Source organism: Saccostrea cucullata, unplaced genomic scaffold, assembly GCF_032062105.1.
Source record: "Saccostrea cucullata isolate Sc308-1 unplaced genomic scaffold, CSIRO_AGI_Scuc_v1 ctg2017, whole genome shotgun sequence".
Lineage (NCBI taxonomy): Eukaryota > Metazoa > Mollusca > Bivalvia > Ostreida > Ostreidae > Saccostrea > Saccostrea cuccullata.
In genome coordinates this window covers 1-17,410 of record NW_026937136.1, presented here as the reverse complement: position 1 = coordinate 17,410, position 17,410 = coordinate 1, and the positions used below count along the sequence as shown (strand labels likewise).

Below are 17,410 nucleotides of genomic sequence, written 5' to 3'. Positions count from 1 at the left end.
TTCTAACGCCCGCTCAATTGTCACTCTTGTGCCGGAATGACGATAGTTGTAATTTCTCTGTTGGGGTGTCAAATGGCCTGTGTCACGATAAGGAGTAAGCAACCAGCTTCTCAAAGGATAGGCTCCATCTCCAAGAAAATGTCCATTGCCACAAACTGCCAAACCATTTTCCCATATATCTGTATTCTTAAAAACCTTGGCATCATGGCAGCTTCCAGGCCAACCTGCTATGCAGTGAATGAATCTAAGGTCCTCTCTGCAAATTCCTTGCAAGATAATTGAGTAAAACCCCTTTCTGTTGACATAAGTTTCTGGATGGTTTTTAGGTGCTTTTATTGCAATATGAGTTCCATCTAAAGCACACAATACACCAGGAAAATTTTGTTTTTGTTCAAATTTGTCCATTATTTCCTGGCGTTCATTAGCAGAAGGTAGTAAAATAAAAACTTGTTTTAGATGATTAACAGAAATGTCAGTGATCCTTGTTCGACATCTAATAACAGAGGACTCTGTAACATTAAATCTGTCTGATATGCTGTGAATGCTATCTTGGGTTGCCAAATACCAAAGGCTAATTAACAAGTGTTTATCTGTTGAAATAAATTCTCTTCCACCCGTCCACCCAGGTTGTAACTGTTGAAAGTGGGCAATATTTCTACATAAACATTCAATTGTTGCTCTGGAAACCCGAAAGAAACGTCGGAAGTCATCTAAGTTGTAGAAGGGTACCGTTTCCTCCACATACAATTCTATTCTTGTCTTATTATTCCTTGCCCTGTAATACATTTAAATAACAATTATATTAGCTCATTATTAATTAAAGAGTTTACACATGTACATAATATTAAGCAAAAAATGACCCTTATAAACCTCTCTTTATTTTCAAAATATATCATCTGTCTGGTTTTAATCATTCTTGTCCTATTTAATTACAATACAAAATGTACAAGCAAAAACATAAGATAATTCTCGAGTTTGAAATCGTTTTCCTCTACTGAGACCCCCCCCCTTTGCGCGCCCATAAGCAACACTCATTACTGCTTGTTATATTCTAGATTTAGATATTATTTAAAATCACGTTTGATAAATAAAAAAAAAGTTGTACTGGTAAAAACTGAGGCAAAATTTGAGAAAATGTCTATTAATAAATAATAGGACCTGTGAACACTGGTTTACTCACGTTGACAACAAAGTAGCGGCAAATAGTTGCATAAATCTTTGAAAATGTTGACGTGATTCCCCCTCGTTTTCAAGCAATTCATCCAGAAAAGTTGCATTAACGCCTGAAATAACAAGTTGTCCGCCATAGTCTGTGTTCTTTCTGCACCATTCGCTTTGCACGAGAATTTGTCTGGGACTTGTCTACAACAGGTCAATGGGACCAGTATGTGCATCTGTCACAATAAATTTAACCTTGATCATAACTTTTGAATAATATGAGATAGGGCTTTCATATTTCACATGTACATTACCACAAAACTTTCTAAATGTACTATGATTTTTTAACCCAAGTGAGACCTTGAACTTAAAATTTTACCTACTTTCCAAAAAATAACATTTTAAATTAATCATTTTGAAAGAGAAAAGATATGCCATTTAAATTATACATGTATATTACATGTTAAAAGACTTTTCTAAATATATCATGACTTTTGACTCTGTGATCTTGACCTAGAAGTTTAACCTACTTTTCAAAAATATTATATTATAATTTTATATATCATAGGCGTAGTCACAGGGGGGGCAGCGGGGGCACTAGCCCCCCCACTTTCAGATCTGGGGGGGCAAGAGTATGTCTGTGCCCCCCCACTTTTTAATGAGGAACAGAATCACAGCTATTTTGAAGTAATATTAACACATAGTTGTATAATAAAATTGTGTAGAAAAATTAAAATTGAAAGTAACTTGCCTCTGAAAAAAAGTTGGCCACTACCCCCCCCCTCCCCCCCCCCCCCCCCCCCCCACGAAATAGGATTTTCGAGTGTGGGGAACTTTACTCCCTTTTTTTTTTTTTTTTTTTTTTTTTTTTTGCTTGTCAAAGAATTTCTGGACTTGAGCCCCCCCCACTTTTAAGTTTTTTTTTTTTTTTTTTTGCTTGTCAAAGAATTTCTGGACTTGAGCCCCCCACTTTTAAGGTTTTTTTTTTTTTTTTTTTTTTGCTTGTAAAATAATTTCTTGACTTGAGCCCCCCCACTTTTAAGTTTGTGACTACGCCTCTGTATATATATAACTTTTGATTGAAAAGAGATGGGACTTTCATATTTGACATGTACTTTACCTGCAACAAAATATTTCGAGCATGCGATGATTTCCCCACTTTGACCTAATTTTCATAAAGTGACATATGATAGGGGTGCATATTTGATACACAATCTGCCATAAATTATGGCATCCCATTCACTTCAACACAGAAAGCAGAGGACCACAATTCTTTGAATTTGCATGTATAATCTTGATATGGAAACATTCTCATATAATGTAGATTCAAGTTTTTTATGCTACGCCATGATTAGGAAAACATGTATTAGTTTTTTTTGTCATGTCCGTCCTCCGCCCTTCCATCTGTCTTTCCATCGAGCTCAAAGAAATTACTTTCTAGATATTATTATCAAAGTTCATATGTTGATGCATATACTGATGTAAACTATCCAACCGCGGCAATATTTTTTTACCTTTACTTTCCTTTGACCTTAACTTTTCTTAAAATTAGTGTTTAGCTTTATTTTAAAGAAACCATGATTTAAGTTGTGTAATGAAACTTCACATGATGATACGTACTGATGTAAGCTTTACAATGCTTCACTCTTTTTTACCTTGACATTTCCTGTGATCTTGACCTCACTTTTCTAAAATTAATGTCTTAAGTAGACTAGATCAGGCCCCGGGATTATGAAGCATCTTAAGCTTATGTCAAAAAATAACTTAGATGCTAAACTTTTTTATAGGTTAAGCAGTCCAAAATGAAAATGCCTTCCGATTTTGTATTATCAGTCTGCTGTTGTATGCAAATTATGAATTTCCTTTAACAAGTTTCAAAGACTTTATAGATAATTGAAATTTTGACTTAAGTCTAAGTCTGTTTCATGATCCCGGGGCTAGTTTTGAATAAACAGTTCAAGATATATTTATCAAACTTCATATGCTAATACATATTGATGAGAGCTATTATTGCATTAACTTATTTTGACCTTGACCTCACTTATTAAAATATGTGTTTTTTCTAAGTTTTAAATAAACCATTAATTATATTTTAATCAAACTTCATATGCTAATAGTAAATTCACACTGATGTAAGCTTTTCAGCTAGAACAACATTTTGACCTTAACCTTTCCTTTGACCTCTCTTTTCTTAAAACAAAGTGTTAAGTTCAGTTTCACTCAAGACATTTTTATCAAACATAAATATATATGCTGATATGTATTAGTGAGAGCTATTCAGCTGCATCAAAAACTTCATCTTGCACATCCCTGTGACCTTGACCTCCCTCCTCTTTAATTTGTTTTTTTTGCTTAGTTTTTAAGAAATAATTCAAGACATTTTTATGTTTAACATGCACTTAGAGTGCAGGGAATTAATTTTGTTACATAAACCAGCATCAGGATCAGTATAAGTAGGATCAGGATAGAACTAGCATCAGGATTTTAAAAAAAACAGCATTACTTGGATCAGCATCAGCAAGCAAAGGATAGAACTAGCATTGACCAAAGTGAAAACATATAAAGGAAAGTCATTTAATACAAATTACAAATAAAAATTACCCCCAAAATTAATTTTAATGGCTTAAAATACCGATGCTGTTTTTTAGCTCTACTGGTCAGAGACCAGAAGAGCTTATGCGATAGTAATGCGTCCGGCGTCCGTCCGTCTGTCTGTCTGTCTGTCCGTCTGTCTGTAAACAATTTTTCAAAACGCTACTCCTCCTACAGTTTTGGTCTGATTTCAATATAACTTGGCACACAAGTAGACTACACTAAGATACATAGAATAGTGCATCGGTTTTTAATTTCGATGAACGGTGTTGCCATGGTTACTAAAAATAGAATTTTCTATGAAATTCCTTTAAAATGCTAATCCTTCTACAATTTTGGTCTGATTTCAATATAACTTGGCACACAAGTAGACTACACTAATATACATAGAATAGTGCATCGGTTTTTGATTTCAATGAACGGTGTTGCCATGGTTACTAAAAATAGAATTTTCTATGAAATTCCTTTAAAATGCTAATCCTTCTACAGTTTTGGTCTGATTTCAATATAACTTGGCACACAAGTAGACTACACTAAGATACATAGAATAGTGCATCGGTTTTTAATTTCGATGAACGGTGTTGCCATCGTTACTAAAAATAGAATTTTCTGTGAAATTCCTTTGAAACTCTACTCCTTCTACAGTTTTGGTCTGATTTCAATATAACTTGGCACACAAGTAGACTACACTAAGTTACAAAGAATAGTGCATGGGTTTTTGATTTCAATGAACGGTGTTGCCATGGTCACTAAAAATAGAACTTTCTGCGAAATTCTTTTAAAACGCTACTCCTTCTACAGTTTTGGTCGGATTTCAGTATAACTTGGCACACAAGTAGACTACACTAAGATAAATAGAATAGTGCATCGGTTTTTGATTTCAATGAACGGTGTTGCCATAGTTACTAAAAATAGAATTATCTTTGAAATTCCTTTAAAATGCTACTCCTTCTACAGTTTTAGTGTGATTTCGAAATAAGTTGGCACACAAGTAGACTACACAAAGATACATTAAATAGTGAAATGGTTTTTGATAAGTGCAAACCAGTAGAGCTACAGTCTCGACAGAGACTTCTGGTTAATTATCCACTTCTGGCAGGATAATCCTACTTTCGGTAGCATTACTAGCATAGACCTAGTTTCAAACCAGCATCGGGATAAGGATCAAACCAGGATCCGGATAACTAGCATCAAAATCAGCAAGCAAAGGAAGCATCAAAATCAGCAAGCATAGGAAGCACCAAAATCAGCATTCTGTAACAAAATTATTTCCCTGCATTGTATACATTATTTGATGAGAATTTATTATCTATAATGAATCTATATCCAATTTATTTATATTTTAGTTTCAATTCTGAAAAAAAAAACTGTTTAAGATATTTTCATAAAACTTTATACACTAATACAAATACAAATAGCTCACCTGAACCGAAGGCTCAAGTGAGCTTTTCTGATCACATTTTGTCCGGCGTCCGTCTGTCTGTCTGTAAACTTTTCACATTTTCGACTTCTTCTCTAGAATCACTGGGCCAATTTCAACCAAACTTGCCACAAAGCATCCTTGGGTGAAGAGGATTCAAGTTTGTTCAAATGAAGGGCCACGCCCTAATTCAAGGGGAGATAATTGGGAATTAATGAAAATTCGGTGGCATGTTTTAAAAATCTTCTTCTCAAAAACCACTGTGCCAGGAAAGATGAAACTTTTGGGTTAACATCCTCAGGTAGTGTAGATTCAAGTTTGTTCAAATCATGACCCCCGGGGGTAGGGCTGGGCCAAAATGGCCGACCAAAGTTTTACATAGAAATATATAGGACAAATCTTTAAAAATCTTCTCAAGAATGACACAGCCATAATTCATCAAATTTGTATGGAAGCATCCTCAGCTAGTGAAGATTCAAATTTGTTCAAATCATGACCCCCGGGGATAGGGCGGGGGCCAAAATGGCCGACCAAAGTTTTACATAGAAATTTATGGGAAAATTCTTTAAAAATCTTCTTCTCAAGAATGACAAAGCCATAATTCATCAAATTTATATGGAAGTATCCTCAGGTAGTGAAGATTCAAGTTTGTTCAAATCATGACCCCCGGGGGTAGGGCGGGCTAAAATGGCCGACCAAAGTTTTACATAGAAATTAATGGGAAAATTCTTTAAAAATCTTCTTCTCAAGAATGACAAAGCCATAATTCATCAAATTTATATGGAAGTATCCTCAGGTAGTGACGATTCAAGTTTGTTCAAATCATGACCCCCGGGGGTAGGGCGGGCCAAAATGGCCGACCAAAGTTTTACATAGAAATATATGGGAAAATTCTTTGAAGAAAAGCAAATCCATGATTGATCATGGGATTACTTTTGGATTTTAACTTTTCAATAATAAACCAATTTCTACTTTTTTTAGCTACAGTACTCAGGTGAGCGATGTGGCCCATGGGCCTCTTGTTTAATGTACCATTAGTAATACACATCTGGCGGGACATTCATGTCCTATAGACATATTTCTAGTTTTTCAAATCATCACCTCAGGCTAGGGTCAGGCCACAATTAGGGATCAAAGTTTTATTTAGGAATAAAAGGAAACACATCTTTAAAATTCTTCTTTTCAAGAACACCAAGAGCATGATTAATATGGAAATATTCTCAAGAGGTGTAGATTCAAGTTTGTACAAATCATGACCCTCAGGGTTAGGGAGGGGCCATATTTTTCCAGTCCCTTTTTGCCATCCATACGAAAATTCAAATTCTGAAACCATTTTACACATACACAAAACAAACCAATCATTTCTAAATGATCATGGTTTAAAGCTATTGCAGCATAAGATATTAGGGAAGTTCTTGAAAGCAGGGTGATTAAACATGTCAAATATATGTAAAAAAAAAAATCTACCCCGATTTGACCCCCCCCCCCCGGGCAAAATGAAAATTCCGAAACCTTAATGCACATCTACATGACATCACCAGCCATTTCTTAAAAGATGATTAGGCTACTGAGTAAAATGTAAGAGGAGTTTTGGGAAGACGGGGCTTTTTGCATAAAAAACATCAATTTTTTACCCTCATTTGACCCCCCGGGGCAAAATCAAAATTCCAAAACCTTACTGCACATCTACATGACACCACCAACCCTCTCCCAAAAGATGATTAGGATATTTATTCAAATGTAAGAGGAGTTCAGGGAAGACTTAGCATTTTACAACAAACGTCATTTTTCTACCCCAATTTGACCCCCAGGGGCAAAATCAAAATTCCGAAACCTTACTGCACATCTACATGACACCACCAACCATCTCCCAATAGATGATTAGGCTGCTGAGAAAAAATGTAGAAGTTCAGGGAAGAGGGGGCTTTTAGCATAAGGATATGGAAATAACGAACAGTATTCAATCTCAACGTCCATTAAACAAATATACAAAATAAGAGCAGAGCAAACACGGACCTCCGAAACATCAGAGGTGGGATCAGGTGCCATGGAGGAGTGAGCATCCCCTGCCGACCGGTCACACCCGCCGTGTGCTCGTTGTCATAATCAGGAAATAACGGAAAAAATCCGTGGTCAATTCAGTGTATAAATAATGGACTAACAATTGGTATGAAAAACGTCAGTCAGCATTTCATTCAATGATAAATTGTATTTGCTGACAAGGTCATTGTATCGACCATAAAATTTACGAAATGATGACTTTAAACGAGACTGTTCAGGGAAGACTTAGCATTTTACAACAAACGTCATTTTTCTACCCCAATTTGACCCCAAGGGGCAAAATCAAAATTCCGAAACCTTACTGCACATCTACATGACACCACCAACCATCTCCCAATAGATGATTAGGCTGCTGAGAAAAAATGTAGAAGTTCAGGGAAGACGGGGCTTTTAGCATAAGGATATGGAAATAACGAACAGTATTCAATCTCAACGTCCATTAAACAAATATACAAAATAAGAGCAGAGCAAACACGGACCTCCGAAACATCAGAGGTGGGATCAGGTGCCATGGAGGAGTGAGCATCCCCTGCCGACCGGTCACACCCGCCGTGTGCTCATTGTCATAATCAGGAAATAACGGAAAAAATCCGTGGTCAATTCAGTGTATAAATAATGGACTAACAATTGGTATGAAAAACGTCAGTCAGCATTTCATTCAATGATAAATTGTATTTGCTGACAAGGTCATTGTATCGACCATAGAATTTACGAAATGATGACTTTAAACGAGACTGTTGATATTCTTGTTTCATCAACTTGTTTGTCAATAATTTACCTCGTTTAAGAAATTGTTCATACGTAGAGCATGCCCTTGCGTATCGAATCAACTGAGATATAAATACTCCGTATGCAGGTGATGAAGGTATATTGCTGCATAAGTAAGGGAAGTTGACGATAGAAAAGTTAAAGTCATCACGTTTATCATATAGCTTGGTTGTTAGAATACCATTTGTGTCTTTTTCAAGTAAAATATCCAAGTATGAAGCAGAAGTGTCGGACTCTGTGGTATCTTTTATCTCAAGCTCACCAGGATATATCGTGTCGACGTAGGAATGGAAATTATCATTAATTGACAATACGTCGTCGATATATCTAAATGTCGAGTTGAAGGCCACAGCAAGTGTTTTTTTCTTTTCACGCAAAAGATTTTGCATAAATTCTGCTTCATATGAATATAAAAATAAGTCTGCTAATAACGTAATTTTTCGACCCTCATTTGATCCCCTGGGGCAAAATCAAAATTCCAAAACCTTACTGCACATCTACATGACACCACCAACCATCTCTCAAAAGATGATTAGGCTTCTAAGTAAAATGTAGAAGGAATTCAGGGGAAAAGGGATTTTTGCATAAAAAACGTCATTTTTCGACCCCCATTTGATCCCCCGGGTCAATATAAAAATTCCGAAACCTTACTGCACAACTACATGACACCCCAACCATCTTCCAAAGGATGATTAGGCTACTGTGAAAAATGTAGGAGGAGTTCAGGGAAGAAAAGTGTGACAGACGGACGGACGGACATGAGTAACAACAATATACCCGAACTTTCTTTAGAAAGTGCGGGTATAATGATAAATGAAAAAGCTCTTAAGCTTAAGTCGCTCGGGTGACGCAGTGGGTAGAGCGACTGCTCTAGAGTCACGAAGTAAGTAGTAAATCTTCACCTCGCGAATTCGAATTCCACTGTGGAACTGGTCCTTCGGATGAGACAGTGTAAACAGCCGATGTCCCGTATCGCAGTAGATGCTGGCACGAAAAAGACCCCTCCCTGCTCAATGAAGTGCAAAGTACAGGACAAATTTTTAGCCCTTTACTCGCAAGTGGTGGCTTCTCCATACGAGTGAAAATTATCGAGAGCAACGTTAAACAATATACAATCAATCAATCTAAAGCTTAGTTTTTTATGCGCCCGGATCGATAGATCCGAGGTGTATATTGTTTTTGTCCTGTCTGTCTGTCTGTCTGTTTGTTTGTTTGTTTGTTTGTCCCCAAACTTTAACCTTCGCCATAACTTTTGAACCATGAAAGGTAGAAACTTCATATTTGGTATGCATACTTCACTAATGAGGTACTTTCAATTGACACTAATATAAATGACCTTGTGACCTTGAATGTGACCTATATGCTAAAAATAGCTTTTCTGTCTGCAAACATTAACCTTCGCCATAACTTTTGAATCATAAAAGATATAGACTTCATATTTAGTATACATACTACACTAATAAAGTTCTTTCAAATGACACCAAGGTCAATGACCTGGTGACCTTGACTGTGACCTATATGCTAAAAATAGCTTTTTTGTAACTTTCACCATAACTTTTGAACCATAAAAGATAGAGACTTCATATTTGGTGTGCATACTCCACTAATTAAGTTCTTTCCAATGACTTCAAGGTCAATGACCTGGTGACCTTGACTGTGACCTATGCAAGTATGCTAAAAATAGCTTTTTAGATTTTTGTTGCCGCCGGGTGCATTGTATTTCACAAACACATCTTGTTTTTTCATTTTTAGAATACGAGGGGTTATCAAAAAGTTCATGGGCTGGCGCCATAAAATTAAAACCGCTTAAGGTACATCAATGAATTTTGAAATATCTAGTTAACATCTTCTTTTCTATCCAAGGAATAAACCGGAGAATAATGAATTTTATTTTGAAATAAATTAGTAATGTTTTTATAAGCAATGGTATGTCCAGACGGCGCAACCTCGAAAACGCCGTTTTTTTTCGACTTATGTGTAACTGAGTAAAACTCCTTTCATATGATAATTTGATATCCAACAATCCCGTTAATTCAGATATGTGTTAGGACACAATTGTTCTATCAAATATGAAATTTTCACTTCATTCTGGAAGTTCTATGAAATTTTATCGTAAATTTTACACGGAATGCCCAAATAAATGAGGCCTTAAAATGACGTCAAAGGGAGGGGGGTCCGTTTCCAACATTCTATAAAGTTTTGCCCCAGAAAAAAGTAGTATAGACCTTAAATATGTTGAAACTGCTCTGCTACAGAGAAAATATGCATCCAAAGTACTTGTCTTTAAATTTCAAAATAGATTCAGAGAGGAAAGGGATACACAGTTAATGTCGATTTGCAGTCAAGGTGTGAAAAATCAATCCCGTCAAATATGACGTTGATCATGCGTTGTTATTTCGAGACTTCGTGTTAACCCACAAATAAGTCAATTGTTTTTAAGGTGCTCTAAAACTTTTCATTTTTGGAAGGGGGTGTAAGTTCTGATAAATAACCATGGTTCATTTATTTACCTAATGCAGGCAATGGCTAAATTTTAAAAATAAGACCAAAGACCCTTCTTTTGTCATTTTGGGGTTATATCAATTCTCAGCAGTTAAAGGTCAAGTCATTGTAGATTTTGATCTATCGAGACAGTATTATTTTTGATTCTTCCAGAATAGAGGCTACATTTATCATAAGTTTTCACATTCAATTGTACTAGCTTGCATGCATTGGATAATAAATATTACTGGGTTCCCCAAACCAGGTTAATTTATAGTATGGATATCTGGCACTGCTGATCAATTATATAAAAAGGGGAGGTCATCAATAGCAGTGTGTGTTAGAGCAAGGGTGGAATCTTGGGCTAAAACAAAGAGAGATATAGATTCTGATGGCAAATATACGGGGATTAATTCATTGAACTAGTTCAGAAGGTTAGGTACTTGGAGGATCCTCTAACATATAATTACACACGATGGGGTCAATGATGTGGTTCAAATTAAGCACACGACTATGGTATAGAAATAAGTGGGATATCTAGTTTAATACTCACTAGTATCTTCATCAATACTACTCTTTACTAGTATTTGGTTTTTCTACTACCCTGTATTTCATTGAGATTCTCGAGGAATGCTAGAGCAATGAAGCAGCTATACTGATGGGAAACAAAACGGGTACTTCAAGTGGGAAGGGGGGGGGTTATCATGCGCCCCCAATTGATAGGCGGATAATTACAATATATCACTCAGATGAATCACACTTGTCAGAGTTAAGAAATCAATCAAATTTCTATCATCATCATTAAGGGGCCCTTGGGGGTGTTTTCTCAGATGGGGTGAAAGCAAATAATTTCCTGGTAAGTAATAACAAAGCATGAAAGCAAATAATTTCCTTGTAAATAATAACAAAGCATATTTATAGTCCATAGAATTGGGTATTCCTTTTGGCAGAGTCACAGTGGTCAGCTTGAAGGTTCCTACCCCCACCATGTGGCGGTGGGCAACCTGAATGTATGTCTGCAAATACACACATTCATCAGGTGCCCATGTGGCCATATCGTCACCTTCAAGTTGGTTGTGAAATATGATGTTGACTGTTGTTACGTTGATGGTTGACTGTTGTTACGTTGATGTTGATTTGATAATATTTTCATAATATAAATAAATAATATAAATAACCTAAAGTAAAAAGAAGGTTGATGTTTATGTGTCGGTAGCATGATTGTGAAAGCCAACCCAGCATGCTACTTGCCGTTTCGGACGACACATAAAATGTTGTTGTAGGGGGTGAGCCCTGTTGTCTGGCGGCCCCAAAGTTGTTGTTGAAATACATTTATCTGACCACTGTGGCCAAAATCTGCCATACAATAAACAATAAACTTTAAATTTGTTTTTAATTCTGAAAATATTCATAAGCAATGTTGCAAATACAAGCATAGGGCTTATGTAAGCCCATGTATATTATGGATGTCTGGGTAGGATATTCCATAAGACATTACTGTCCTTGATAATGAACTCCTAAAAGCAAAATATTCTGGCTTATAATCAAGCGCAGATCTCTCCCAATGTATTATTCCATCTGGAATGTTGTATTCATTGAAGACTAATGTTCATGACATTGTAAAGTCATATAAAAAAGGCGGGTATAAGTCCTTATTCAGCTCTAGGGAATCTCTTCAAAAAAGAGTATGAGGTAGAAGAGGAGGGCATTGAAAAAAACAATGCCGTTGTTGGACGTCATGAAAATAAACGACGACAGTGCCGGATGATCATATAATGTCGTTTTCATTTTATATAATAATTTCGAAAATAATGATCATATCAGGCTAACATTTTCAATACTTCTTTATTTTGTGTTGTTTCATGTTCCATATAAATTTTTACAGCACAAACTATATAGTTATATTTTTTAGCCTCACTTCATGAATTTTTTGATAACCCTTCGTAGATATATGGACTTATGAGTTGAATAACTGTTCATTATCTCTAAATCCTCGTGTATTAGAACAAAAAGATTTATTAAAATAGTTCAGTTTTCACCAACACAATATCGATATAAAAAAAGGTGGAAATAACACCATCGTTGTTATCATCCTTGTAAAGGAAATATTTAAACAACATTTTTATCAAAGAAGGAAATTATAACATAAATAAATAAGAAGCAGTCTATATTAAAGTCTGAAGGAATTATTTAAAACAATGTTTTTTGAAATAGGGAAATATACGTCACATGAAAATAAATAGTGAGCAATAATCTAAAATAAAAGGGAAAAACTTCAAGTAGTACTAGTAAATATTCAAATCCTTTGAATATTTTCTTTAATTTAAGGAATGACTGTACAAGAGTCATTCCTTCAATTTACGCTTTAAAATCCGCTTAAAAAAGCGTTAACTGACCAGAACCAAATTATACTCGATAATTTGGTTAAGAATTAGAGTCATTCCCTATAATTATATTTTAAAACAGTAAAACAACTGAATTTAAAATTGTGTTGCTTTTTATGAGTTCAAATTTACTGCGCAATAAAACAAACGTAGTAACGGAAGTTATGGAAAGCGAAGGGAGGTAATAACTGATACATAGTTCTAGCAGCCATGGTGTTTGTTAACATGAGGTAAGATCGATTAACATTAAGATTAACATTTGAACATTTTCAGCTTCCTCTCCGAAACCAGTAAATCAATTTCAAAGAAATTAAGTACAAAGTATCCATGGGTGAATGGGAACAAAACTTGTGAATTTCATGGTCTCTGCCCCCTGGGGCCTTGGGGGTGGGGCTAAAACCACTAAAATTACCGAAATCTTAAAAAATCTTCTTTACTCATGGACAGCAAACTGTTAGTATGATTGTAATCAGTATTGAATCTTCTACCAGAATTGTGAAATTAATGGCCCCAGGGTCAGGGTTTCAAGTACTAGGGCGGGGCCTCATAGGTTTTATAGTCAAATGCATTATTTCTTTGAAATTCTTCTTTTCTGCTCTTAGGCATTAAAACAACCAACAAAGTGCATAGCTATGTTGAATAAGAATGCCTCTTTCAAAATTTTGAATTTCATTGCCAAAGGGTCAGTGGCTCTAGTGCTAGGGCGGGGTTATTTAGATTACAATGATTTATTTCTTTGAAAATCTTCTATCACTGATCCTGAGTGTTATATAAACTAACAAAGTACGTAGTTATATTGAATAAGGCTGCTCCTTCCAAAATTGTGAATTTCATGACCCCTGGGTTAGGGGTTCTGGTGTTAGGGTGGGGCTTTATTGATTTTATCATAATTATAGTAAAAACGCATAGATTCTTTAAAAATCTTTTTTTCCCTCTACACCTGGATATATATATAACCAATGAACTATGTACAAAGTTATGAGAAGGAAGGATGCCTCTTTGAGATTTGTGAATAGCAGGGACCTTAGTCAGGGCTTCTTGTAATAGGGCGGGGCTCTAATGTTTATCAAGTGAAAATTGATGAAATTTTGGAAATGTTTTTTTTTGTTCTTGGGTATTATGCCAATGATCCTAGTTTATATTTATGACGAAGAATGCTGTTTTTTCAAAAACCGTTATTTTACTGGCCCCAAGGACAGAGGTACTTGGGTGGGGGGGTACATAGTTTGAAAATTATTTAATGGTTTGAAATATGATTGTGCTCTAGTATTAATCAACGTGGTGAAAAAAAAAATTATAAAATTTCCAAAATTTTGAAAGATGTGGCTCCAGGGTCAGTGGATTCTGCGGGGTGGGAAACACAACTGATCAAGTGTAAATGTATTTTCTCTGTTTCTCTGAACTACCTCTTGGTATTAAGTAACCAATTGAAGTAAGTATACTGAGTGTAAAATTATGATAAGCAATGGTGCCTCTTTCAAAATTGTGTAAGAAATTCATGGCCTCAGGTTTAATACATGAATCAAATTTAATTTGTTGAAAAGTTGTTGCATGATACACAGGTGACCTACAGAGCCCATGGGCTCTTGTTATTACAACGGGAATTCGATATTGAACGCTCATTATTGGAATATTCTGGGCTTACTCGTATACGTAATACAAACTCAGTGTTCCAAAAAACGTCCAGATATTGAACGCTAAAATTCTCTAGATTTTTGGTAGTATTTTATTAGAGACTATATATATATTAGCTATATGTTAATGCACATTTATTGCATGAAAGTGAAGAGAAATATGAAGAAAAATCATATTACGTAACGAATTACACGATCCTAATGACATTCTCAATAAATTTTATATAATGTTTAATAACGTCCTTGACAAGCGTGCTAAAATAAATGTAAGAGAGTTAAGAGTGAAACTAGACCAAAGTGGCTAAAGAAATAAATGAAGCTAGACATTTACGAGATTTTTACCACCATAAAGGGAATTATGAAAATTTCCGATAGGTAGTCTTAAAATTTTTACTCCTTCCCATATCATTCATAATGACTCAGAAACGAAAAAATTGCCAATATTTTTAATCAATACTTTTCAGGAATTTCAAGTAAACTTTTACTTAAGGTCTTCAATCCCTAATAGGAAGAAATTCAATGAAATTGAAAACATAACAGATATGTAGGCATTGAATACTCAGTTTATTTAGACATACTTCCCATTTATTAATGTAAGTATGTTAAGTGGGATGTGTCTTAATTCATGACCTTGAATTTTGGTTAGAATTATCTCCCCCTTTTAAATTAATAAAAAAAATCAATTAAAAAAAATTTAGCTGGTAAAAAAAATATTTTTAATTATCATTTTATTCATAATATTTCAATGCATCTTTCCACCACAGGATTTATTGATATTAAAATTATTTGAATTTTTATTTAGAAAAAAACGCTTTTCCCCATAGACTTCAATGCAATCTTTGTTAATTAACTACTGCTTAATTAATGATCTTGTTGAAAATTTCTTGTGGGCAATCCTTTTCCACTATAAAATCTTTTAATATGATATCAGAGTATTGTGTACTTGACGGACATTTAAGGGTAGAGAATTTGTACCATTAGGGATTGAAATCCTTAATTTACCAAACTGCAATTTCAATCCAGAATCGTTTAGACAATTTACAAAATCTAAACTTGGTGACTTTTAGCCTTACACCAATCAGTGATACAGAAGTATTTGATTTGTTGAACGGATTTGATGTCAACAAATCTGCAGGCATTGACTTCATAGGACCTCGTCTCCTAAAACTGGCAGCAAGTATCATTAATAAATCAGTCACTCATTTAATCAATGCCAGTATCAGTAGTGGTAGTTTTCCATCAAAGCTGAACCAAGTAAAAGCCACCCCTGTATGTAAAAAGGGCAACAATTAAAGCAGACCCCAGCAACTACCGTCCATATCTATACTTCAGACACTATCCAGACTAATATCTAACCAAATACGAGATTTTACCTCCACTTTTAATCTTATAACAAAAGATCTCAATCTGGATTCAGAGAATTTCACTCTTGTCAAACAGCACTTACTTAACTAACAGATGCTTGGTTGCATGCTATGGATGAAGGTTATCTCATAAGTTTCACATTTTTAGATTTCAGCAAAGGATTCGATTTAGTGAGTCGTGACATTCTTGTACAAAATTAAATAACTACAACTTTTATGAATTGTCAATTACATGGTTTCACTCCACAGGTGCTTGACGTTTTTAATCTTTCTCTTTATAAATATAAAACTTCCCTATTTTATTATTATAGTAGTAAAGTTTATTTATTTATAAAAAGAAAGATTAAAAACGTCAAGCACCTGTGTTTCACTCATATCTAAATAACAGAGCACAATGTGACAAACATTGGTACAACTTCTTCTGATGTATTACTCCACAGCAGGTGTGCAACAGGGATCAATATTGGGCCCCTTTTTGTTTTTGTTATGTATCAATGACCTTCCTTTACATGTAAAGTCATGCAAATATCTATATGTTTGCTGAAGATGCAACTCTGCATATTTATGAGAATAATATATTCAGTATTGAAACAGCTCTAAATTCTGATTTAGGAAATATTGAAAAATGGTGCTCTTAATGTTGATAAAACAAAATGTATACTGATGGGTACTAAACAAATCGAAGTTAAATAATCCAAATCTTAGTTTCCATGTCTCGGGCAAACACTTTAACAATGTTGAAGCAGAAAAACTACTTGGGGTACATATAGATCAAACGCTAAATTTCCATGACCATGTAGACTCGGTCTGCAAATCTTTAAAGGTATTTGGACACAGATTTGAAGTCAGTTGAATATTTTCAGAAAAAAATCTCTATATTACGACTGAAATATTTTAATAACATTTCACACAAAAATTAATTAAAAATCTTATTTAAATAAAAAAGTTATTAAAACTTTAAATTTTTTGGCGGGTTTGATTGACACATGCTTGCATTTTCACAAATTTTAACCTTATTCTTAATCGTTAGGAAAAGTGGCAATTTTGCTGTGTATTAATGAAAAACATTAAAACTTTTTTCCGGAAAAATAATTTTATTCAAAGTAGAAATGTTATAATGCAAAATTCCTTCACAAGTAACGTCATTCCTAACTAAGAGTTGCGTATAAGGTTTAGCAAATCGAGCACACTCATGTTATGTACACAGTTTTTGTAAACAGGGCTCGAGTTCTGTTATTGTTTATATTTAGAATTGACCGGGTGCGTTCAATTGTCACAGCCTGCTTACCACAACTGCACGGACTGACAATATATTGTGTGTTTGTTTTGCTTTCGAACATGTCTACTCTGAATTTTCTGGATTGTAGTATTAATATTTTTCATGTATACACAACGAGATTTCCACTTTTCCTAAGGATTAAGAATAAGATTAATTTGTGAAAGTGCAAGGATGTGCCAATCATGCCCGCCATAAAAATTGAAATTTTAATATCTTTTATATGAAATAAGATTTTTAATTAATTTTTGTGTGAAATGCTATTAAAAATA

The 17,410-nt window shown here is 34.7% G+C and overlaps 1 protein-coding gene across 1 annotated transcript; it reads right to left on the bottom strand.

Moving 5' to 3' along the window:
• Positions 1–11,535, bottom strand: LOC134247431 (putative nuclease HARBI1; the record flags this gene model as incomplete). Its single annotated transcript, XM_062729801.1, has 3 exons — positions 11,461–11,535; positions 1,181–1,362; positions 1–775 (listed from the first exon to the last, which is right to left on the bottom strand). Coding segments are annotated over exons 1-3 (1,032 nt in total), but the record flags the coding sequence as incomplete, so codon positions are not given.
• Positions 11,536–17,410: the final 5,875 nt, after the last annotated feature.